This window comes from Hemitrygon akajei, unplaced genomic scaffold, assembly GCF_048418815.1.
Source record: "Hemitrygon akajei unplaced genomic scaffold, sHemAka1.3 Scf000033, whole genome shotgun sequence".
In the NCBI taxonomy this organism is placed as follows: domain Eukaryota; kingdom Metazoa; phylum Chordata; class Chondrichthyes; order Myliobatiformes; family Dasyatidae; genus Hemitrygon; species Hemitrygon akajei.
Genome location: NW_027331919.1, coordinates 115,426 through 141,947, shown reverse-complemented (window position 1 = coordinate 141,947; position 26,522 = coordinate 115,426). Strand labels below are relative to the sequence as shown.

At 54.7% G+C, this 26,522-nt stretch overlaps 1 protein-coding gene across 1 annotated transcript in view; it reads right to left on the bottom strand.

Annotated features, from left to right (window-relative positions):
* The window catches only part of LOC140719873 (uncharacterized), a 68,280-nt gene continuing 41,758 nt past the window's right edge, over positions 1-26,522 (bottom strand). Inside the window, exon 11 of the mRNA XM_073034799.1 lies at positions 1-296. Coding sequence (XP_072890900.1) covers positions 110-296 — 187 coding nt within the window. The 3' untranslated portion in view covers positions 1-109. The remainder of the gene's footprint in view (positions 297-26,522) is intronic.

The window sequence follows — 26,522 nt, the reverse complement described above, 5'->3', positions numbered from 1 at the left end:
GATGCCGAGTAAGAGTAAGAGAGAGGAGAGTAGGGTAGAGGCGAGGGGCAGAGTGGATGGGTTTGTCAGAGTCGGGGAGAGCGCTGGAATTGGGGTAATGTCCTTGGATTTACGTCAGCTTCACGGGCTGTTGACAGAGATCCCGGATCTTCACAGGAATATCCAGACACAAAGATGCAGACTTCTCACAGATGAAACGGTGCTCATCATTATTGCAACTTCGAAACCAAGATTCACATTCACCGCATTCGAACTTTCCAGTGTTCACCTTGTACACGACGTTCGAGGCCGCTTCCCTGTCAAGGAGGGATAAATATTTTCAAAAGGGACAACACAACTCCAGCAGACAGTCCTGTGTCAGTGCACAAAATAATCCCCCTGACTCAATCTCTCCTCACCGACCGGTGTCGGTCCCCAAAATACTCCCACTGACTTAAACTCTCCTCAACGACCGGTGTCGGTCCTCAAAATACTTCCACTGACTCAATCTCTCCTCACCGACCGGTGTCAGTCACCAAAATACTCCCACTGACTCCCTCTCCCCTCAGCGACAGGTGTCAGTCCCCAAAATACTCCCACTGACTCAATCTCTCCTCACCGACCGGTATCAGTCCCCAAAATACACCCCCTGACTCAATCTCTCCTCACCGTCCAGTGTCGGTCCCCAAAATACTCCCACTGACTCAATCTCTCCTCACCGACTCGTGGCAGTCCCTAACATACTCCCACTGCCTCAATGTATCCTCACCGACAGGTGTCGGTCCCCAAAATACTCCCCCTGACTGAATCTCTCCTCACCGACCGGTGTCAGTCCCCGAAATACTCCCACTGACTCAATCTCTCCTCAACGTCCGGTGTCAGTCCCCAAAATACTCCCTCTGACTCAATCTCTCCTCACCGACCGGTGTCAGTCCCCGAAATACTCGCACTGACCCAGTCTCTCCTCACCGACCGGTGTCAGTCCACAAAATACTCCCCCTGACTCAATCTCTCCTCACCGACCGGTGTCAGTCCCCAGAATACTCCCCCTGACTCAATCTCTCCTCACCGACCGGTGTCGGTCCCCAAAATACTCCCACTGACTCAATCTCTCCTCACCGACCGGTGTCAGTCCCCAAAATACTCCCACTGACTCAATCTCTCCTCACCGACCGGTGTCAGTCCCCAGAATACTCCCACTGACTCAATCTCTCCTCACCGACCGGTGTCAGTCCCCAAAATACACCTACTGACTCAATCTCTCCTCACCGACCGGTGTCAGTCCCCAAAATACTCCCACTGACTCAATCCCTCCTCACCGACCGGTGTCGGTCCCCAAAATACTCCCACTGACTCAATCTCTCCTCACCGAACGGTGTCAGTCTCCAAAATACTCCCACTGACTCAATCTCTCCTCACCGTCCGGTGTCAGTCCCCAAAATACTCCCACTGACTCATTCTCTCCTCACCGACCGGTGTCGGTCCCCAAAATACTCCCACTGACTCATTCTCTCCTCACCGAACGGTGTCAGTCTCCAAAATACTCCCACTGACTCCCTCTCTCCTCACCGTCCGGTGTCAGTCCCCAAAATACTCCCACTGACTCAATCGCTCCTCACCGACCGGTGTCGGTCCCCAAAATACTCCCACTGACTCAATCTCTCCTCACCGAACGGTGTCAGTCTCCAAAATACTCCCACTGACTCAATCTCTCCTCAGCGACCTGCGTCAGTCGCCAAAATACTCCCACTGACGGAATCTCTCCTCACCGACAGGTGTCAGTCCCCAAAATACACACACTGACCCAATCTCTCCTCACCGATCGGTGTCAGTCCCCAAAATACTCCAACTGACTCAGTCTCTCCTCACCGACAGCTGTCAGTCCCCAAAATACTCCCACTGACTCAGTCTCTCCGCACCGACCGGTGTCGGTCCCCAAAATACTCCTCCTGACTCAATCTCTCCTCACCGACCGTTGTCAGTCCCCAAAATACTCCCCCTGACTCAATCTCTCTTCACCGACCGGTGTCGGTCCCCAAAATACTTCCACTGACTCAATCTCTCCTCACCGACCGGTGTCGGTCACCACAATACTCCCACTGACTCACCCGCTCCTCACCGACCGGTGTCAGTCCCCAAAATACACCCCCTGACTCAGTCTCTCCTCACCGACCGGTGTCGGTCCCCAAAATACTCCCACTGACTCAATCTCTCCTCACCGACCGGTGTCAGTCCCCAAAATACTCCCACTGACTCAATCTCTCTTCACCGACCGGTGTCAGTCACCAAAATACTCCCACTGACTCAATCTCTCCTCACCGACCGGTGTCAGTCCCCAAAATACTCCCCCTGACTCAATCTCTCTTCACCGACCGGTGTCAGTCACCAAAATACTCCCACTGACTCAATCTCTCCTCACCGACCGGTGTCAGTCTCCAAAATACTCCCACTGACTCAATCTCTCCTCACCGACCGGTGTCGGTCCCCAAAATACTCCCACTGACTCAAACTCTCCTCACCGACCGGTGCTGGTCCCCAAAATACTCCCACTGACTCCCTCTCTGCTCACCGACCAGTGTCAGTCCCCAAAATACACCCCCTGACTCAGTCTCTCCTCACCGACCGGAGTCAGTCCCCAAAATACTCCCCCTGACTCAATCTCACCTCACCGACCGGTGTCGGTCCTCAAAATACTCCCACTGACTCAATCTCTCCTCACCGACCGTTGTCGGTCCCCAAAATACTCCCACTGACTCAATCTCTCCTCACCGACCTGTGTCGGTCCTCAAAATACTCCCACTGACTCAATCTCTCCTCACCGACCGGTGTCAGTCCCAAAAATACTCCTCCTGACTCCCTCTCTCCTCACCGTCCGGTGTCAGTCCCCAAAATACTCCTCCTGACTCAGTCTCTTCTCACCGACCTGTGTCAGTCCCCAAAATACTCCCCCTGACTCAGTCTCTCCTCACCGACCGGTGTCAGTCCCCAAAATACTCCCCCTGACTCAATCTCTCTTCACCGACCGGTGTTGGTCCCCAAAATACTCCCACTGACTCCCTCTCTGCTCACCGACCAGTGTCAGCCCCCAAAATACTCCCCCTGACTCAGTCTCTCCTCACCGACCGGTGTCAGTCCCCAAAATACTCCCCCTGACTCAAGCTCTCCTCACCGACCGGTGTCGGTCCCCAAAATACTCCCACTGACTCAATCTCTCCTCACCGACCTGTGTCGGTCCTCAAAATACTCCCACTGACTCAATCCCTCCTCACCGACCGGTGTCAGTCCCCAAAATACTCCTCCTGTCTCCCTCTCTCCTCACCGTCCGGTGTCAGTCCCCAAAATACTCCCACTGACTCAATCTCTCCTTACCGACCAGTGTCAGTCCCCAAAATACTCCCCCTGACTCAGTCTCTTCTCACCGACCTGTGTCAGTCCCCAAAATACTCCCCCTGACTCAGTCTCTCCTCACCGACCGGTGTCAGTCCCCAAAATACTCCCACTGACTCAATCTCTCCTCAAAAACCGGTGTCTGTCCCCAAAATACTCCCACTGACTCAATCTATCCTCACCGACCAGTGTCAGTCCCCAAAATACTCCCACTGACTCAATCTCTCCTCACCACCCCGTGTCAGTCCCCAAAATACTCCCCCTGACTCAGTCTCTCCTCACCGACCGGTGCCAGTCCCCAAAATACTCCCACTGACTCAATCTCTCCTCACCGAACGGTGTCTGTCCCCAAAATACTCCCACTGACTCAATCTCTCCTCACCGACCGGTGTCAGTCCCCAAAATACTCCCACTGACTCAATCTCTCCTCACCGAACGGTGTCAGTCTCCAAAATACTCCCACTGACTCAATCTCTCCTCAGCGAACTGCGTCAGTCGCCAAAATACTCCCACTGACGGAATCTCTCCTCACCGACCGGTGTCAGTCCCCAAAATACACCCACTGACCCAATCTCTCCTCACCGACCGGTGTCAGTCCTCAAAATACTCCCACTGACCCAATCTCTCCTCACCGACAGCTGTCAGTCCCTAAAATACTCCCACTGACTCAGTCTCTCCGCACCGACCGGTGTCGGTCCCCAAAATACTCCTCCTGACTCCCTCTCTCCTCACCGTCCGGTGTCAGTCCCCCAAATACTCCCACTGACTCAATCTCTCCTCACCGACCGGTGTCAGTCCCCAAAATACTCCCCCTGACACAATCTCTCTTCACCGACCGGTGTCGGTCCCCAAAATACTTCCACTGACTTAATCTCTCCTCACCGACCGGTGTCGGTCCCCAAAATACTTCCACTGACTCAATCTGTCCTCACCGACCGGTGTCAGTCACCAAAATACTCCCACTGACTCAATCTCTCTTCACCGACCGGTGTCAGTCACCAAAATACTCCCACTGACTCAATCTCTCCTCACCGACCGGTGTCAGTCCCCAACATACACCCCCTGACTCAGTCTCTCCTCACCGACCGGTGTCGTTCCCCAAAATACTCACACTGACTCAATCTCTCCTCACCGACCGGTGTCAGTCCCCAAAATACTCCCACTGACTCAATCTCTCTTCACCGACCGGTGTCAGTCACCAAAATACTCCCACTGACTGAATCTCTCCTCACCGACCGGTGTCAGTCCCCAAAATACTCACCCTGACTCAATCTCTCTTCACCGACCGGTGTCAGTCACCAAAATACTCCCACTGCCTCAATCCCTCCTCACCGACCGGTGTTGGTCCCCAGAATACTCCCACTGACTCCCTCTCTGCTCACCGACCAGTGTCAGTCCCCAAAATACTCCCCCTGACTCAGTCTCTCCTCACCGACCGGTGTCAGTCCCCAAAATACTCCCCCTGACTCAATCTCACTTCACCGACCGGTGTCAGTCACCAGAATACTCCCACTGACTCAAACTCTCCTCGCCGACTGGTGTTGGTCCCCAAAATACTCCCACTGACTCCCTCTCTGCTCACCGACAAGTGTCAGTCCCCAAAATACTCCCCCTGACTCAGTCTCTCCTCACCGACCGGTGTCAGTCCCCAAAATACTCCCCCTGACTCAATCTCTCCTCACCGACCGGTGTCGGACCTCAAAATACTCCCACTGACTTAATCTCTCCTCACCGACCGGTGTCGGTCCCCAAAATACACCCACTGACTCAATCTCTCCTCACCGACCTGTGTCGGTCCTCAAAATACTCCCACTGACTCAATCTCTTCTCACCGACCGGTGTCAGTCCCCAAAATACTCCCACTGACTCAATCTCTCCTCACCGACCGGTGTCAGTCTCCAAAATACTCCCCCTGACTCAATCTCACTTCACCGACCGGTGTCGGTCCTCAAAATACTCCCACTGACTTAATCTCTCCTCACCGACCGGTGTCGGTCCCCAAAATACTCCCACTGACTCAATCTCTCCTCACCGACCTGTGTCGGTCCTCAAAATACTCCCACTGACTCAATCTCTCCTCACCGACCGGTGTCAGTCCCCAAAATACTCCCACTGACTCAATCTCTCCTCACCGACCGGTGTCAGTCTCCAAAATACTCCCACTGACTCAATCTCTCCTCACCGACCGGTGTCGGTCCCCAAAATACTCCCCCTGACTCAGTCTCTCCTCACCGACCGGTGTCAGTCCCCAAAATACTGCCCCTGACTCAATCTCACTTCACCGACCGGTGTCAGTCACCAAAATACTCCCACTGACTCAAACGCACCTCGCCGACCGGTGTTGGTCCCCAAAATATTCCCACTGACTCCCTCTCTCCTCACCGTCCGGTGTCAGTCCCCCAAATACTCCCACTGACTCAATCTCTCTTCACCGACCGGTGTCGGTCCCCAAAATACTTCCACTGACTCAATCTCTCCTCACCGACCGGTGTCGGTCCCCAAAATACTTCCACTGACTCAATCTGTCCTCACCGACCGGTGTCAGTCACCAAAATACTCCCACTGACTCAATCTCTCTTCACCGACCGGTGTCAGTCACCAAAATACTCCCACTGACTCAATCTCTCCTCACCGACCGGTGTCAGTCCCCAAAATACACCCCCTGACTCAGTCTCTTCTCACCGACCGGTGTCGCTCTCCAAAATACTCACACTGACTCAATCTCTCCTCACCGACCGGTGTCAGTCCCCAAAATACTCCCACTGACTCAATCTCTCTTCACCGACCGGTGTCAGTCACCAAAATACTCCCACTGACTGAATCTCTCCTCACCGACCGGTGTCAGTCCCCAAAATACTCACCCTGACTCAATCTCTCTTCACCGACCGGTGTCAGTCACCAAAATACTCCCACTGCCTCAATCCCTCCTCACCGACCGGTGTTGGTCCCCAGAATACTCCCACTGACTCCCTCCCTGCTCACCGACCAGTGTCAGTCCCCAAAATACTCCCCCTGACTCAGTCTCTCCTCACCGACCGGTGTCAGTCCCCAAAATACTCCCCCTGACTCAATCTCACTTCACCGACCGGTGTCAGTCACCAAAATACTCCCACTGACTCAAACTCTCCTCGCCGACCGGTGTTGGTCCCCAAAATACTCCCACTGACTCCCTCTCTGCTCACCGACAAGTGTCAGTCCCCACAATACTCCCCCTGACTCAGTCTCTCCTCACCGACCGGTGTCAGTCCCCAAAATACTCCCCCTGACTCAATCTCTCCTCACCGACCGGTGTCGGTCCTCAAAATACTCCCACTGACTTAATCTCTCCTCACCGACCGGTGTCGGTCCCCAAAATACTCCCACTGACTCAATCTCTCCTCACCGACCTGTGTCGGTCCTCAAAATACTCCCACTGACTCAATCTCTCCTCACCGACCGGTGTCAGTCCCCAAAATACTCCCACTGACTCAATCTCTCCTCACCGACCGGTGTCAGTCTCCGAAATACTCCCACTGACTCAATCTCTCCTCACCGACCGGTGTCGGTCCCCAAAATACTCCCCCTGACTCAGTCTCTCCTCACCGACCGGTGTCAGTCCCCAAAATACTCCGCCTGACTCAATCTCACTTCACCGACCGGTGTCAGTCACCAAAATACTCCCACTGACTCGAACTCTCCTCGCCGACCGGTGTTGGTCCCCAAAATACTCCCACTGACTCCCTCTCTGCTCACCGACAAGTGTCAGTCCCCAAAATACTCCCCCTGACTCAGTCTCTCCTCACCGACCGGTGTCAGTCCCCAAAATACTCCCCCTGACTCAATCTCTCCTCACCGACCGGTGTCGGTCCTCAAAATACTCCCACTGACTTAATCTCTCCTCACCGACCGGTGTCGGTCCCCTAAATACTCCCACTGACTCAATCTCTCCTCACCGACCTGTGTCGGTCCTCAAAATACTCCCACTGACTCAATCTCTCCTCACCGACCGGTGTCAGTCCCCAAAATACTCCCACTGACTCAATCTCTCCTCACCGACCAGAGTCAGTCTCCAAAATACTCCCACTGACTCAATCTCTCCTCACCGACCGGTGTCGGTCCCCAAAATACTCCCCCTGACTCAGTCTCTCCTCACCGACCGGTGTCAGTCCCCAAAATACTCCCCCTGGCTCAATCTCACTTCACCGACCGGTGTCAGTCACCAAAATACTCCCACTGACTCAAACTCTCCTCGCCGACCGGTGTTGGTCCCCAAAATACTCCCACCGACTCCCTCTCTGCTCACCGACAAGTGTCAGTCCCCAAAATACTCCCCCTGACTCAGTCTCTCCTCACCGACCGGTGTCAGTCCCCAAAATACTCCCCCTGACTCAATCTCTCCTCACCGACCGGTGTCGGTCCTCAAAATACTCCCACTGAATTAATCTCTCCTCACCGACCGGTGTCGGTCCCCAAAATACTCCCACTGACTCAATCTCTCCTCACCGACCTGTGTCGGTCCTCAAAATACTCCCACTGACTCAATCTCTCCTCACCGACCGGTGTCAGTCCCCAAAATACTCCCACTGACTCAATCTCTCCTCACCGACCAGTGTCTGTCTCCAAAATACTCCCACTGACTCAATCTCTCCTCACCGACCGGTGTCGGTCCCCAAAATACTCCCCCTGACTCAGTCTCTCCTCACCGACCGGTGTCAGTCCCCAAAATACTCCCCCTGACTCAATCTCACTTCACCGACCGGTGTCAGTCCTCAAAATAGTCCCACAGACTCAATCTCTCCTCACCGACCTGTGTCGGTCCTCAAAATACTCCCACTGACTCAATCCCTCCTCACCGACCGGCGTCAGTCCCCAAAATACTCCTCCTGACTCCCTCTCTCCTCACCGTCCGGTGTCAGTCCCCAAAATACTCCCACTGACTCAATCTCTCCTTACCGACCAGTGTCAGTCCCCAAAATACTCCCCCTGACTCAGTCTCTTCTCACCGACCTGTGTCAGTCCCCAAAATACTCCCCCTGACTCAGTCTCTCCTCACCGACCGGTGTCAGTCCCCAAAATACTCCCACTGACTCAATCTCTCCTAACCGACCGGTGTCGGTCCCCAAAATACTCCCACTGACTCAATCTCTCCTCACCGACCGGTGTCAGTCCCCAAAATACTCCCACTGACTCAATCTCTCCTCACCGTACGGTGTCAGTCTCCAAAATACTCCCACTGACTCAATCTCTCCTCAGCGACCTGCGTCAGTCGCCAAAATACTCCCACTGACGGAATCTCTCCTCACCGACCGGTGTCAGTCCCCAAAATACACCCAGTGACCCAATCTCTCCTCACCGACCGGTGTCAGTCCTCAAAATACTCCCAATGACACAATCTCTCCTCACCGATGGGTGTCAGTCCCCAAAATACACCCACTGACACAGTCTCTCCTCACCGATCGGTGTCAGTCCCCAAAATACTCCCCCTGACTCAATCTCTCCTCACCGACCCGTGTCAGTCCCCAAAATACTCCCACTGACTCAGTCTCTCCTCACCGACAGCTGTCAGTCCCTAAAATACTCCCACTGACTCAGTCTCTCCGCACCGACCGGTGTCGGTCCCCAAAATACTCCTCCTGACTCCCTCTCTCCTCACCGTCCGGTGTCAGTCCCCAAAATACTCCCCCTGACTCAGTCTCTCCTCACCGACCGGTGTCAGTCCCCAAAATACTCCCCCTGACTCAATCTCACTTCACCGACCGGTGTCAGTCACCAAAATACTCCCACTGACTCAAACTCTCCTCGCCGACCGGTGTTGGTCCCCAAAATACTCCCACTGACTCCCTCTCTGCTCACCGACAAGTGTCAGTCCCCACAATACTCCCCCTGACTCAGTCTCTCCTCACCGACCGGTGTCAGTCCCCAAAATACTCCCCCTGACTCAATCTCTCCTCACCGACCGGTGTCGGTCCTCAAAATACTCCCACTGACTTAATCTCTCCTCACCGACCGGTGTCGGTCCCCAAAATACTCCCACTGACTCAATCTCTCCTCACCGACCTGTGTCGGTCCTCAAAATACTCCCACTGACTCAATCTCTCCTCACCGACCGGTGTCAGTCCCCAAAATACTCCCACTGACTCAATCTCTCCTCACCGACCGGTGTCAGTCTCCGAAATACTCCCACTGACTCAATCTCTCCTCACCGACCGGTGTCGGTCCCCAAAATACTCCCCCTGACTCAGTCTCTCCTCACCGACCGGTGTCAGTCCCCAAAATACTCCGCCTGACTCAATCTCACTTCACCGACCGGTGTCAGTCACCAAAATCTCCCACTGACTCGAACTCTCCTCGCCGACCGGTGTTGGTCCCCAAAATACTCCCACTGACTCCCTCTCTGCTCACCGACAAGTGTCAGTCCCCAAAATACTCCCCCTGACTCAGTCTCTCCTCACCGACCGGTGTCAGTCCCCAAAATACTCCCCCTGACTCAATCTCTCCTCACCGACCGGTGTCGGTCCTCAAAATACTCCCACTGACTTAATCTCTCCTCACCGACCGGTGTCGGTCCCCTAAATACTCCCACTGACTCAATCTCTCCTCACCGACCTGTGTCGGTCCTCAAAATACTCCCACTGACTCAATCTCTCCTCACCGACCGGTGTCAGTCCCCAAAATACTCCCACTGACTCAATCTCTCCTCACCGACCAGAGTCAGTCTCCAAAATACTCCCACTGACTCAATCTCTCCTCACCGACCGGTGTCGGTCCCCAAAATACTCCCCCTGACTCAGTCTCTCCTCACCGACCGGTGTCAGTCCCCAAAATACTCCCCCTGGCTCAATCTCACTTCACCGACCGGTGTCAGTCACCAAAATACTCCCACTGACTCAAACTCTCCTCGCCGACCGGTGTTGGTCCCCAAAATACTCCCACCGACTCCCTCTCTGCTCACCGACAAGTGTCAGTCCCCAAAATACTCCCCCTGACTCAGTCTCTCCTCACCGACCGGTGTCAGTCCCCAAAATACTCCCCCTGACTCAATCTCTCCTCACCGACCGGTGTCGGTCCTCAAAATACTCCCACTGACTTAATCTCTCCTCACCGACCGGTGTCGGTCCCCAAAATACTCCCACTGACTCAATCTCTCCTCACCGACCTGTGTCGGTCCTCAAAATACTCCCACTGACTCAATCTCTCCTCACCGACCGGTGTCAGTCCCCAAAATACTCCCACTGACTCAATCTCTCCTCACCGACCAGAGTCAGTCTCCAAAATACTCCCACTGACTCAATCTCTCCTCACCGACCGGTGTCGGTCCCCAAAATACTCCCCCTGACTCAGTCTCTCCTCACCGACCGGTGTCAGTCCCCAAAATACTCCCCCTGACTCAATCTCACTTCACCTACCGGTGTCAGTCACCAAAATACTCCCACTGACTCAAATTCTCCTCGCCGACCGGTGTTGGTCCCCAAAATACTCCCACCGACTCCCTCTCTGCTCACCGACAAGTGTCAGTCCCCAAAATACTCCCCCTGACTCAGTCTCTCCTCACCGACCGGTGTCAGTCCCCAAAATACTCCCCCTGACTCAATCTCTCCTCACCGACCGGTGTCGGTCCTCAAAATACTCCCACTGAATTAATCTCTCCTCACCGACCGGTGTCGGTCCCCAAAATACTCCCACTGACTCAATCTCTCCTCACCGACCTGTGTCGGTCCTCAAAATACTCCCACTGACTCAAACTCTCCTCACCGACCGGTGTCAGTCCCCAAAATACTCCCACTGACTCAATCTCTCCTCAACGACCGGTGTCAGTCTCCGAAATACTCCCACTGACTCAATCTCTCCTCACCGACCGGTGTCGGTCCCCAAAATACTCCCCCTGACTCAGTCTCTCCTCACCGACCGGTGTCAGTCCCCAAAATACTCCGCCTGACTCAATCTCACTTCACCGACCGGTGTCAGTCACCAAAATACTCCCACTGACTCGAACTCTCCTCGCCGACCGGTGTTGGTCCCCAAAATACTCCCACTGACTCCCTCTCTGCTCACCGACAAGTGTCAGTCCCCAAAATACTCCGCCTGACTCAGTCTCTCCTCACCGACCGGTGTCAGTCCCCAAAATACTCCCCCTGACTCAATCTCTCCTCACCGACCGGTGTCGGTCCTCAAAATACTCCCACTGACTTAATCTCTCCTCACCGACCGGTGTCGGTCCCCTAAATACTCCCACTGACTCAATCTCTCCTCACCGACCTGTGTCGGTCCTCAAAATACTCCCACTGACTCAATCTCTCCTCACCGACCGGTGTCAGTCCCCAAAATACTCCCACTGACTCAATCTCTCCTCACCGACCAGTGTCTGTCTCCAAAATACTCCCACTGACTCAATCTCTCCTCACCGACCGGTGTCGGTCCCCAAAATACTCCCCCTGACTCAGTCTCTCCTCACCGACCGGTGTCAGTCCCCAAAATACTCCCCCTGACTCAATCTCACTTCACCGACCGGTGTCAGTCCTCAAAATAGTCCCACAGACTCAATCTCTCCTCACCGACCTGTGTCGGTCCTCAAAATACTCCCACTGACTCAATCCCTCCTCACCGACCGGCGTCAGTCCCCAAAATACTCCTCCTGACTCCCTCTCTCCTCACCGTCCGGTGTCAGTCCCCAAAATACTCCCACTGACTCAATCTCTCCTTACCGACCAGTGTCAGTCCCCAAAATACTCCCCCTGACTCAGTCTCTTCTCACCGACCTGTGTCAGTCCCCAAAATACTCCCCCTGACTCAGTCTCTCCTCACCGACCGGTGTCAGTCCCCAAAATACTCCCACTGACTCAATCTCTCCTCACCGACCGGTGTCGGTCCCCAAAATACTCCCACTGACTCAATCTCTCCTCACCGACCGGTGTCAGTCCCCAAAATACTCCCACTGACTCAATCTCTCCTCACCGTACGGTGTCAGTCTCCAAAATACTCCCACTGACTCAATCTCTCCTCAGCGACCTGCGTCAGTCGCCAAAATACTCCCACTGACGGAATCTCTCCTCACCGACCGGTGTCAGTCCCCAAAATACACCCAGTGACCCAATCTCTCCTCACCGACCGGTGTCAGTCCTCAAAATACTCCCAATGACACAATCTCTCCTCACCGATGGGTGTCAGTCCCCAAAATACACCCACTGACACAGTCTCTCCTCACCGATCGGTGTCAGTCCCCAAAATACTCCCCCTGACTCAATCTCTCCTCACCGACCCGTGTCAGTCCCCAAAATACTCCCACTGACTCAGTCTCTCCTCACCGACAGCTGTCAGTCCCTAAAATACTCCCACTGACTCAGTCTCTCCGCACCGACCGGTGTCGGTCCCCAAAATACTCCTCCTGACTCCCTCTCTCCTCACCGTCCGGTGTCAGTCCCCCAAATACTCCCACTGACTCAATCTCTCCTCACCGACCGGTGTCGGTCCCCAAAATACTTCCACTGACTCAATCTCTCCTCACCGACCGGTGTCAGTCACCAAAATACTCCCACTGACTCAATCTCTCTTCACCGACCGGTGTCAGTCACCAAAATACTCCCAATGACTCAATCTCTCCTCACCGACCGGTGTCAGTCCCCAAAATACACCCCCTGACTCAGTCTCTCCTCACCGACCGGTGTCGCTCCCCAAAATACTCACACTGACTCAATCTCTCCTCACCGACCGGTGTCAGTCCCCAAAATACTCCCACTGACTCAATCTCTCTTCACCGACCGGTGTCAGTCACCAAAATACTCCCACTGACTGAATCTCTCCTCACCGACCGGTGTCAGTCCCCAAAATACTCACCCTGAATCAATCTCTCTTCACCGACCGGTGTCAGTCACCAAAATACTCCCACTGCCTCAATCCCTCCTCACCGACCGGTGTTGGTCCCCAGAATACTCCCACTGACTCCCTCCCTGCTCACCGACCAGTGTCAGTCCCCAAAATACACCCCCTGACTCAGTCTCTCCTCACCGACCGGTGTCGCTCCCCAAAATACTCACACTGACTCAATCTCTCCTCACCGACCGGTGTCAGTCCCCAAAATACTCACCCTGACTCAATCTCTCTTCACCGACCGGTGTCAGTCACCAAAATACTCCCACTGCCTCAATCCCTCCTCACCGACCGGTGTTGGTCCCCAGAATACTCCCACTGACTCCCTCCCTGCTCACCGACCAGTGTCAGTCCCCAAAATACACCCCCTGACTCAATCTCTCCTCACCGACCGGTGTCGGTCCTCAAAATACTCCCACTGACTTAATCTCTCCTCACCGACCGGTGTCGGTCCCCTAAATACTCCCACTGACTCAATCTCTCCTCACCGACCTGTGTCGGTCCTCAAAATACTCCCACTGACTCAATCTCTCCTCACCGACCGGTGTCAGTCCCCAAAATACTCCCACTGACTCAATCTCTCCTCACCGACCAGAGTCAGTCTCCAAAATACTCCCACTGACTCAATCTCTCCTCACCGACCGGTGTCGGTCCCCAAAATACTCCCCCTGACTCAGTCTCTCCTCACCGACCGGTGTCAGTCCCCAAAATACTCCCCCTGGCTCAATCTCACTTCACCGACCGGTGTCAGTCACCAAAATACTCCCACTGACTCAAACTCTCCTCGCCGACCGGTGTTGGTCCCCAAAATACTCCCACCGACTCCCTCTCTGCTCACCGACAAGTGTCAGTCCCCAAAAATACTCCCCCTGACTCAGTCTCTCCTCACCGACCGGTGTCAGTCCCCAAAATACTCCCCCTGACTCAATCACTCCTCACCGACCGGTGTCGGTCCTCAAAATACTCCCACTGACTTAATCTCTCCTCACCGACCGGTGTCGGTCCCCAAAATACTCCCACTGACTCAATCTCTCCTCACCGACCTGTGTCGGTCCTCAAAATACTCCCACTGACTCAATCTCTCCTCACCGACCGGTGTCAGTCCCCAAAATACTCCCACTGACTCAATCTCTCCTCACCGACCAGAGTCAGTCTCCAAAATACTCCCACTGACTCAATCTCTCCTCACCGACCGGTGTCGGTCCCCAAAATACTCCCCCTGACTCAGTCTCTCCTCACCGACCGGTGTCAGTCCCCAAAATACTCCCCCTGACTCAATCTCACTTCACCTACCGGTGTCAGTCACCAAAATACTCCCACTGACTCAAATTCTCCTCGCCGACCGGTGTTGGTCCCCAAAATACTCCCACCGACTCCCTCTCTGCTCACCGACAAGTGTCAGTCCCCAAAATACTCCCCCTGACTCAGTCTCTCCTCACCGACCGGTGTCAGTCCCCAAAATACTCCCCCTGACTCAATCTCTCCTCACCGACCGGTGTCGGTCCTCAAAATACTCCCACTGAATTAATCTCTCCTCACCGACCGGTGTCGGTCCCCAAAATACTCCCACTGACTCAATCTCTCCTCACCGACCTGTGTCGGTCCTCAAAATACTCCCACTGACTCAATCTCTCCTCACCGACCGGTGTCAGTCCCCAAAATACTCCCACTGACTCAATCTCTCCTCACCGACCGGTGTCAGTCTCCGAAATACTCCCACTGACTCAATCTCTCCTCACCGACCGGTGTCGGTCCCCAAAATACTCCCCCTGACTCAGTCTCTCCTCACCGACCGGTGTCAGTCCCCAAAATACTCCGCCTGACTCAATCTCACTTCACCGACCGGTGTCAGTCACCAAAATACTCCCACTGACTCGAACTCTCCTCGCCGACCGGTGTTGGTCCCCAAAATACTCCCACTGACTCCCTCTCTGCTCACCGACAAGTGTCAGTCCCCAAAATACTCCGCCTGACTCAGTCTCTCCTCACCGACCGGTGTCAGTCCCCAAAATACTCCCCCTGACTCAATCTCTCCTCACCGACCGGTGTCGGTCCTCAAAATACTCCCACTGACTTAATCTCTCCTCACCGACCGGTGTCGGTCCCCTAAATACTCCCACTGACTCAATCTCTCCTCACCGACCTGTGTCGGTCCTCAAAATACTCCCACTGACTCAATCTCTCCTCACCGACCGGTGTCAGTCCCCAAAATACTCCCACTGACTCAATCTCTCCTCACCGACCAGTGTCTGTCTCCAAAATACTCCCACTGACTCAATCTCTCCTCACCGACCGGTGTCGGTCCCCAAAATACTCCCCCTGACTCAGTCTCTCCTCACCGACCGGTGTCAGTCCCCAAAATACTCCCCCTGACTCAATCTCACTTCACCGACCGGTGTCAGTCACCAAAATACTCCCACTGACTCAAGCTCTCCTCGCCGACCGGTGTTGGTCCCCAAAATACTCCCACTGACTCCCTCTCTCCTCACCGACCGGTGTCAGCCCCAAAATACTCCCCCTGACTCAATCTCTCCTCACCGACCGGTGTCAGTCCCAAAAATACTCCTCCTGACTCCCTCTCTCCTCACCGTCCGGTGTCAGTCCCCAAAATACTCCCCCTGACTCAGTCTCTTCTCACCGACGTGTGTCAGTCCCCAAAATACTCCCCCTGACTCAGTCTCTCCTCACCGACCGGTGTCAGTCCCCAAAATACTCCCCCTGACTCAATCTCTCTTCACCGACCGGTGTTGGTCCCCAAAATACTCCCACTGACTCCCTCTCTGCTCACCGGCCAGTGTCAGTCCCCAAAATACTCCCCCTGACTCAGTCTCTCCTCACCGACCGGTGTCAGTCCCCAAAATACTCCCCCTGACTCAAGCTCTCCTCACCGACCGGTGTCGGTCCCCAAAATACTCCCACTGACTCAATCTCTCCTCACCGACCTGTGTCGGTCCTCAAAATAGTCCCACAGACTCAATCTCTCCTCACCGACCTGTGTCGGTCCTCAAAATACTCCCACTGACTCAATCCCTCCTCACCGACCGGCGTCAGTCCCCAAAATACTCCTCCTGACTCCCTCTCTCCTCACCGTCCGGTGTCAGTCCCCAAAATACTCCCACTGACTCAATCTCTCCTTACCGACCAGTGTCAGTCCCCAAAATACTCCCCCTGACTCAGTCTCTTCTCACCGACCTGTGTCAGTCCCCAAAATACTCCCCCTGACTCAGTCTCTCCTCACCGACCGGTGTCAGTCCCCAAAATACTCCCACTGACTCAATCTCTCCTCACCGACCGGTGTCGGTCCCCAAAATACTCCCACTGACTCAATCTCTCCTCACCGACCGGTGTCAGTCCCCAAAATACTCCCACTGACTCAATCTCTCCTCACCGTACGGTGTCAGTCTCCAAAATACTCCCACTGACTCAATCTCTCCTCAGCGACCTGCGTCAGTCGCCAAAATACTCCCACTGACGGAATCTCTCCTCACCGACCGGTGTCAGTCCCCAAAATACACCCAGTGACCCAATCTCTCCTCACCGACCGGTGTCAGTCCTCAAAATACTCCCAATGACACAATCTCTCCTCACCGATGGGTGTCAGTCCCCAAAATACACCCACTGACTCAGTCTCTCCTCACCGATCGGTGTCAGTCCCCAAAATACTCCCCCTGACTCAATCTCTCCTCACCGACCCGTGTCAGTCCCCAAAATACTCCCACTGACTCAGTCTCTCCTCACCGACAGCTGTCAGTCCCTAAAATACTCCCACTGACTCAGTCTCTCCGCACCGACCGGTGTCGGTCCCCAAAATACTCCTCCTGACTCCCTCTCTCCTCACCGTCCGGTGTCAGTCCCCCAAATACTCCCACTGACTCAATCTCTCCTCACCGACCGGTGTCGGTCCCCAAAATACTTCCACTGACTCAATCTCTCCTCACCGACCGGTGTCAGTCACCAAAATACTCCCACTGACTCAATCTCTCTTCACCGACCGGTGTCAGTCACCAAAATACTCCCAATGACTCAATCTCTCCTCACCGACCGGTGTCAGTCCCCAAAATACACCCCCTGACTCAGTCTCTCCTCACCGACCGGTGTCGCTCCCCAAAATACTCACACTGACTCAATCTCTCCTCACCGACCGGTGTCAGTCCCCAAAATACTCCCACTGACTCAATCTCTCTTCACCGACCGGTGTCAGTCACCAAAATACTCCCACTGACTGAATCTCTCCTCACCGACCGGTGTCAGTCCCCAAAATACTCACCCTGAATCAATCTCTCTTCACCGACCGGTGTCAGTCACCAAAATACTCCCACTGCCTCAATCCCTCCTCACCGACCGGTGTTGGTCCCCAGAATACTCCCACTGACTCCCTCCCTGCTCACCGACCAGTGTCAGTCCCCAAAATACACCCCCTGACTCAGTCTCTCCTCACCGACCGGTGTCGCTCCCCAAAATACTCACACTGACTCAATCTCTCCTCACCGACCGGTGTCAGTCCCCAAAATACTCACCCTGACTCAATCTCTCTTCACCGACCGGTGTCAGTCACCAAAATACTCCCACTGCCTCAATCCCTCCTCACCGACCGGTGTTGGTCCCCAGAATACTCCCACTGACTCCCTCCCTGCTCACCGACCAGTGTCAGTCCCCAAAATACACCCCCTGACTCAGTCTCTCCTCACCGACCGGTGTCGCTCCCCAAAATACTCACACTGACTCAATCTCTCCTCACCGACCGGTGTCAGTCCCCAAAATACTCACCCTGACTCAATCTCTCTTCACCGACCGGTGTCAGTCACCAAAATACTCCCACTGCCTCAATCCCTCCTCACCGACCGGTGTTGGTCCCCAGAATACTCCCACTGACTCCCTCCCTGCTCACCGACCAGTGTCAGTCCCCAAAATACACCCCCTGACTCAGTCTCTCCTCACCGACCGGTGTCGCTCCCCAAAATACTCCCACTGACTCAATCTCTCTTCACCGACCGGTGTCAGTCACCAAAATACTCCCAATGACTCAATCTCTCCTCACCGACCGGTGTCAGTCCCCAAAATACACCCCCTGACTCAGTCTCTCCTCACCGACCGGTGTCGCTCCCCAAAATACTCACACTGACTCAATCTCTCCTCACCGACCGGTGTCAGTCCCCAAAATACTCACCCTGACTCAATCTCTCTTCACCGACCGGTGTCAGTCACCAAAATACTCCCACTGCCTCAATCCCTCCTCACCGACCGGTGTTGGTCCCCAGAATACTCCCACTGACTCCCTCCCTGCTCACCGACCAGTGTCAGTCCCCAAAATACTCCCCCTGACTCAGTCTCTCCTCACCGACCGGTGTCAGTCCCCAAAATACTCCCCCTGACTCAATCTCACTTCACCGACCGGTGTCAGTCACCAAAATACTCCCACTGACTCAAACTCTCCTCGCCGACCGGTGTTGGTCCCCAGAATACTCCCACTGACTCCCTCCCTGCTCACCGACCAGTGTCAGTCCCCAAAATACACCCCCTGACTCAGTCTCTCCTCACCGACCGGTGTCGCTCCCCAAAATACTCCCACTGACTCAATCTCTCTTCACCGACCGGTGTCAGTCACCAAAATACTCCCAATGACTCAATCTCTCCTCACCGACCGGTGTCAGTCCCCAAAATACACCCCCTGACTCAGTCTCTCCTCACCGACCGGTGTCGCTCCCCAAAATACTCACACTGACTCAATCTCTCCTCACCGACCGGTGTCAGTCCCCAAAATACTCACCCTGACTCAATCTCTCTTCACCGACCGGTGTCTGTCACCAAAATACTCCCACTGCCTCAATCCCTCCTCACCGACCGGTGTTGGTCCCCAGAATACTCCCACTGACTCCCTCCCTGCTCACCGACCAGTGTCAGTCCCCAAAATACTCCCCCTGACTCAGTCTCTCCTCACCGACCGGTGTCAGTCCCCAAAATACTCCCCCTGACTCAATCTCACTTCACCGACCGGTGTCAGTCACCAAAATACTCCCACTGACTCAGACTCTCCTCGCCGACCGGTGTTGGTCCCCAAAATACTCCCACTGACTCCCTCTCTGCTCACCGACAAGTGTCAGTCCCCAAAATACTCCCCCTGACTCAGTCTCTCCTCACCGACCGGTGTCAGTCCCCAAAATACACCCCCTGACTCAGTCTCTCCTCACCGACCGGTGTCGCTCCCCAAAATACTCACACTGACTCAATCTCTCCTCACCGACCGGTGTCAGTCCCCAAAATACTCCCACTGACTCAATCTCTCTTCACCGACCGGTGTCAGTCACCAAAATACTCCCACTGACTGAATCTCTCCTCACCGACCGGTGTCAGTCCCCAAAATACTCACCCTGACTCAATCTCTCTTCACCGACCGGTGTCAGTCACCAAAATACTCCCACTGCCTCAATCCCTCCTCACCGACCGGTGTTGGTCCCCAGAATACTCCCACTGACTCCCTCCCTGCTCACCGACCAGTGTCAGTCCCCAAAATACACCCCCTGACTCAGTCTCTCCTCACCGACCGGTGTCGCTCCCCAAAATACTCCCACTGACTCAATCTCTCTTCACCGACCGGTGTCAGTCACCAAAATACTCCCAATGACTCAATCTCTCCTCACCGACCGGTGTCAGTCCCCAAAATACACCCCCTGACTCAGTCTCTCCTCACCGACCGGTGTCGCTCCCCAAAATACTCACACTGACTCAATCTCTCCTCACCGACCGGTGTCAGTCCCCAAAATACTCACCCTGACTCAATCTCTCTTCACCGACCGGTGTCAGTCACCAAAATACTCCCACTGCCTCAATCCCTCCTCACCGACCGGTGTTGGTCCCCAGAATACTCCCACTGACTCCCTCCCTGCTCACCGACCAGTGTCAGTCCCCAAAATACTCCCCCTGACTCAGTCTCTCCTCACCGACCGGTGTCAGTCCCCAAAATACTCCCCCTGACTCAATCTCTCCTCACCGACCCGTGTCAGTCCCCAAAATACTCCCACTGACTCAGTCTCTCCTCACCGACAGCTGTCAGTCCCTAAAATACTCCCACTGACTCAGTCTCTCCGCACCGACCGGTGTCGGTCCCCAAAATACTCCTCCTGACTCCCTCTCTCCTCACCGTCCGGTGTCAGTCCCCCAAATACTCCCACTGACTCAATCTCTCCTCACCGACCGGTGTCAGTCCCCAAAATACTCCCCCTGACTCAATCTCTCTTCACCGACCGGTGTCGGTCCCCAAAATACTTCCACTGACTCAATCTCTCCTCACCGACCGGTGTCGGTCCCCAAAATACTTCCACTGACTCAATCTCTCCTCACCGACCGGTGTCAGTCACCAAAATACTCCCACTGACTCAATCTCTCTTCACCGACCGGTGTCAGTCACCAAAATACTCCCAATGACTCAATCTCTCCTCACCGACCGGTGTCAGTCCCCAAAATACACCCCCTGACTCAGTCTCTCCTCACCGACCGGTGTCGCTCCCCAAAATACTCACACTGACTCAATCTCTCCTCACCGACCGGTGTCAGTCCCCAAAATACTCCCACTGACTCAATCCTCTTCACCGACCGGTGTCAGTCACCAAAATACTCCCACTGCCTCAATCCCTCCTCACCGACCGGTGTTGGTCCCCAGAATACTCCCACTGACTCCCTCCCTGCTCACCGACCAGTGTCAGTCCCCAAAATACACCCCCTGACTCAGTCTCTCCTCACCGACCGGTGTCAGTCCCCAAAATACTCCCCCTGACTCAATCTCACTTCACCGACCGGTGTCAGTCACCAAAATACTCCCACTGACTCAAACTCTCCTCGCCGACCGGTGTTGGTCCCTAAAATACTCCCACTGACTCCCTCTCTGCTCACCGACAAGTGTCAGTCCCCAAAATACTCCCCCTGACTCAGTCTCTCCTCACCGACCGGTGTCAGTCCCCAAAATACTCCCCCTGACTCAATCTCTCCTCACCGACCGGTGTCGGTCCTCAAAATACTCCCACTGACTTAATCTCTCCTCACCGACCGGTGTCGGTCCCCAAAATACTCCCACTGACTCAATCTCTCCTCACCGACCTGTGTCGGTCCTCAAAATACTCCCACTGACTCAATCTCTCCTCACCGACCGGTGTCAGTCCCCAAAATACTCCCACTGACTCAATCTCTCCTCACCGACCGGTGTCAGTCTCCGAAATACTCCCACTGACTCAATCTCTCCTCACCGACCGGTGTCGGTCCCCAAAATACTCCCCCTGACTCAGTCTCTCCTCACCGACCGGTGTCAGTCCCCAAAATACTCCGCCTGACTCAATCTCACTTCACCGACCGGTGTCAGTCACCAAAATACTCCCACTGACTCGAACTCTCCTCGCCGACCGGTGTTGGTCCCCAAAATACTCCCACTGACTCCCTCTCTGCTCACCGACAAGTGTCAGTCCCCAAAATACTCCCCCTGACTCAGTCTCTCCTCACCGACCGGTGTCAGTCTCCAAAATACTCCCCCTGACTCAATCTCTCCTCACCGACCGGTGTCGGTCCTCAAAATACTCCCACTGACTTAATCTCTCCTCACCGACCGGTGTCGGTCCCCTAAATACTCCCACTGACTCAATCTCTCCTCACCGACCTGTGTCGGTCCTCAAAATACTCCCACTGACTCAATCTCTCCTCACCGACCGGTGTCAGTCCCCAAAATACTCCCACTGACTCAATCTCTCCTCACCGACCAGAGTCAGTCTCCAAAATACTCCCACTGACTCAATCTCTCCTCACCGACCGGTGTCGGTCCCCAAAATACTCCCCCTGACTCAGTCTCTCCTCACCGACCGGTGTCAGTCCCCAAAATACTCCCCCTGACTCAATCTCACTTCACCGACCGGTGTCAGTCACCAAAATACTCCCACTGACTCAAACTCTCCTCGCCGACCGGTGTTGGTCCCCAAAATACTCCCACCGACTCCCTCTCTGCTCACCGACAAGTGTCAGTCCCCAAAATACTCCCCCTGACTCAGTCTCTCCTCACCGACCGGTGTCAGTCCCCAAAATACTCCCCCTGACTCAATCTCTCCTCACCGACCGGTGTCGGTCCTCAAAATACTCCCACTGACTTAATCTCTCCTCACCGACCGGTGTCGGTCCCCAAAATACTCCCACTGACTCAATCTCTCCTCACCGACCTGTGTCGGTCCTCAAAATACTCCCACTGACTCAATCTCTCCTCACCGACCGGTGTCAGTCCCCAAAATACTCCCACTGACTCAATCTCTCCTCACCGACCAGAGTCAGTCTCCAAAATACTCCCACTGACTCAATCTCTCCTCACCGACCGGTGTCGGTCCCCAAAATACTCCCCCTGACTCAGTCTCTCCTCACCGACCGGTGTCAGTCCCCAAAATACTCCCCCTGACTCAATCTCACTTCACCGACCGGTGTCAGTCACCAAAATACTCCCACTGACTCAAACTCTCCTCGCCGACCGGTGTTGGTCCCCAAAATACTCCCACCGACTCCCTCTCTGCTCACCGACAAGTGTCAGTCCCCAAAATACTCCCCCTGACTCAGTCTCTCCTCACCGACCGGTGTCAGTCCCCAAAATACTCCCCCTGACTCAATCTCTCCTCACCGACCGGTGTCGGTCCTCAAAATACTCCCACTGAATTAATCTCTCCTCACCGACCGGTGTCGGTCCCCAAAATACTCCCACTGACTCAATCTCTCCTCACCGACCTGTGTCGGTCCTCAAAATACTCCCACTGACTCAATCTCTCCTCACCGACCGGTGTCAGTCCCCAAAATACTCCCACTGACTCAATCTCTCCTCACCGACCGGTGTCAGTCTCCGAAATACTCCCACTGACTCAATCTCTCCTCACCGACCTGTGTCGGTCCTCAAAATACTCCCCCTGACTCAATCTCTCCTCACCGACCGGTGTCGGTCCTCAAAATACTCCCACTGACTCAATCTCTCCTCACCGACCGGTGTCAGTCTCCGAAATACTCCCACTGACTCAATCTCTCCTCACCGACCGGTGTCGGTCCCCAAAATACTCCCCCTGACTCAGTCTCTCCTCACCGACCGGTGTCAGTCCCCAAAATACTCCGCCTGACTCAATCTCACTTCACCGACCGGTGTCAGTCACCAAAATACTCCCACTGACTCGAACTCTCCTCGCCGACCGGTGTTGGTCCCCAAAATACTCCCACTGACTCCCTCTCTGCTCACCGACAAGTGTCAGTCCCCAAAATACTCCGCCTGACTCAGTCTCTCCTCACCGACCGGTGTCAGTCCCCAAAATACTCCCCCTGACTCAATCTCTCCTCACCGACCGGTGTCGGTCCTCAAAATACTCCCACTGACTTAATCTCTCCTCACCGACCGGTGTCGGTCCCCTAAATACTCCCACTGACTCAATCTCTCCTCACCGACCTGTGTCGGTCCTCAAAATACTCCCACTGACTCAATCTCTCCTCACCGACCGGTGTCAGTCCCCAAAATACTCCCACTGACTCAATCTCTCCTCACCGACCAGTGTCAGTCTCCAAAATACTCCCACTGACTCAATCTCTCCTCACCGACCGGTGTCGGTCCCCAAAATACTCCCCCTGACTCAGTCTCTCCTCACCGACCGGTGTCAGTCCCCAAAATACTCCCCCTGACTCAATCTCACTTCACCGACCGGTGTCAGTCACCAAAATACTCCCACTGACTCAAGCTCTCCTCGCCGACCGGTGTTGGTCCCCAAAATACTCCCACTGACTCCCTCTCTCCTCACCGACCGGTGTCAGCCCCAAAATACTCCCCCTGACTCAATCTCTCCTCACCGACCGGTGTCAGTCCCCAAAATACTCCTCCTGACTCCCTCTCTCCTCACCGTCCGGTGTCAGTCCCCAAAATACTCCCCCTGACTCAGTCTCTTCTCACCGACGTGTGTCAGTCCCCAAAATACTCCCCCTGACTCAGTCGCTCCTCACCGACCGGTGTCAGTCCCCAAAATACTCCCCCTGACTCAATCTCTCTTCACCGACCGGTGTTGGTCCCCAAAATACTCCCACTGACTCAATCTCTCCTCACCGACCTGTGTCGGTCCTCAAAATAGTCCCACAGACTCAATCTCTCCTCACCGACCTGTGTCGGTCCTCAAAATACTCCCACTGACTCAATCCCTCCTCACCGACCGGTGTCAGTCCCCAAAATACTCCTCCTGACTCCCTCTCTCCTCACCGTCCGGTGTCAGTCCCCAAAATACTCCCACTGACTCAATCTCTCCTTACCGACCAGTGTCAGTCCCCAAAATACTCCCCCTGACTCAGTCTCTTCTCACCGACCTGTGTCAGTCCCCAAAATACTCCCCCTGACTCAGTCTCTCCTCACCGACCGGTGTCAGTCCCCAAAATACTCCCACTGACTCAATCTCTCCTCACCGACCGGTGTCGGTCCCCAAAATACTCCCACTGACTCAATCTCTCCTCACCGACCGGTGTCAGTCCCCAAAATACTCCCACTGACTCAATCTCTCCTCACCGTACGGTGTCAGTCTCCAAAATACTCCCACTGACTCAATCTCTCCTCAGCGACCTGCGTCAGTCGCCAAAATACTCCCACTGACGGAATCTCTCCTCACCGACCGGTGTCAGTCCCCAAAATACACCCACTGACCCAATCTCTCCTCACCGACCGGTGTCAGTCCTCAAAATACTCCCAATGACACAATCTCTCCTCACCGATGGGTGTCAGTCCCCAAAATACACCCACTGACTCAGTCTCTCCTCACCGATCGGTGTCAGTCCCCAAAATACTCCCCCTGACTCAATCTCTCCTCACCGACCCGTGTCAGTCCCCAAAATACTCCCACTGACTCAGTCTCTCCTCACCGACAGCTGTCAGTCCCTAAAATACTCCCACTGACTCAGTCTCTCCGCACCGACCGGTGTCGGTCCCCAAAATACTCCTCCTGACTCCCTCTCTCCTCACCGTCCGGTGTCAGTCCCCCAAATACTCCCACTGACTCAATCTCTCCTCACCGACCGGTGTCAGTCCCCAAAATACTCCCCCTGACTCAATCTCTCTTCACCGACCGGTGTCGGTCCCCAAAATACTTCCACTGACTCAATCTCTCCTCACCGACCGGTGTCGGTCCCCAAAATACTTCCACTGACTCAATCTCTCCTCACCGACCGGTGTCAGTCACCAAAATACTCCCACTGACTCAATCTCTCTTCACCGACCGGTGTCAGTCACCAAAATACTCCCAATGACTCAATCTCTCCTCACCGACCGGTGTCAGTCCCCAAAATACACCCCCTGACTCAGTCTCTCCTCACCGACCGGTGTCGCTCCCCAAAATACTCACACTGACTCAATCTCTCCTCACCGACCGGTGTCAGTCCCCAAAATACTCCCACTGACTCAATCTCTCTTCACCGACCGGTGTCAGTCACCAAAATACTCCCACTGACTGAATCTCTCCTCACCGACCGGTGTCAGTCCCCAAAATACTCACCCTGACTCAATCTCTCTTCACCGACCGGTGTCAGTCACCAAAATACTCCCACTGCCTCAATCCCTCCTCACCGACCGGTGTTGGTCCCCAGAATACTCCCACTGACTCCCTCTCTGCTCACCGACCAGTGTCAGTCCCCAGAATACTCCCCCTGACTCAGTCTCTCCTCACCGACCGGTGTCAGTCCCCAAAATACTCCCCCTGACTCAATCTCACTTCACCGACCGGTGTCAGTCACCAAAATACTCCCACTGACTCAAACTCTCCTCGCCGACCGGTGTCGGTCCCCGAAATACTCCCACTGACTCAATCTCTCTTCACCGACCGGTGTCAGTCCCCAAAATACTCCCACTGACTCAATCTCTCCTCACCGACCGGTGTCGGTCCTCAAAATACTCCAACTGACTCAGTCTCTCCTCACCGACCGGTGTCGGTCCTCAAAATACTCCCACCGACTTAATCTCTCCTCACCGACCGGTGTCGGTCCCCAAAATACTCCCACTGACTCAATCTCTCCTCACCGACCTGTGTCGGTCCTCAAAATACTCCCACTGACTCAATCTCTCCTCACCGACCGGTGTCAGTCCCCAAAATACTCCCACTGACTCAATCTCTCCTCACCGACCGGTGTCAGTCTCCAAAATACTCCCACTGACTCAATCTCTCCTCACCGACCGGTGTCGGTCACCAAAATACTCCCACTGACTGAATCTCTCCTCACCGACCGGTGTCAGTCCCCAAAATACTCACCCTGACTCAATCTCTCTTCACCGACCGGTGTCAGTCACCAAAATACTC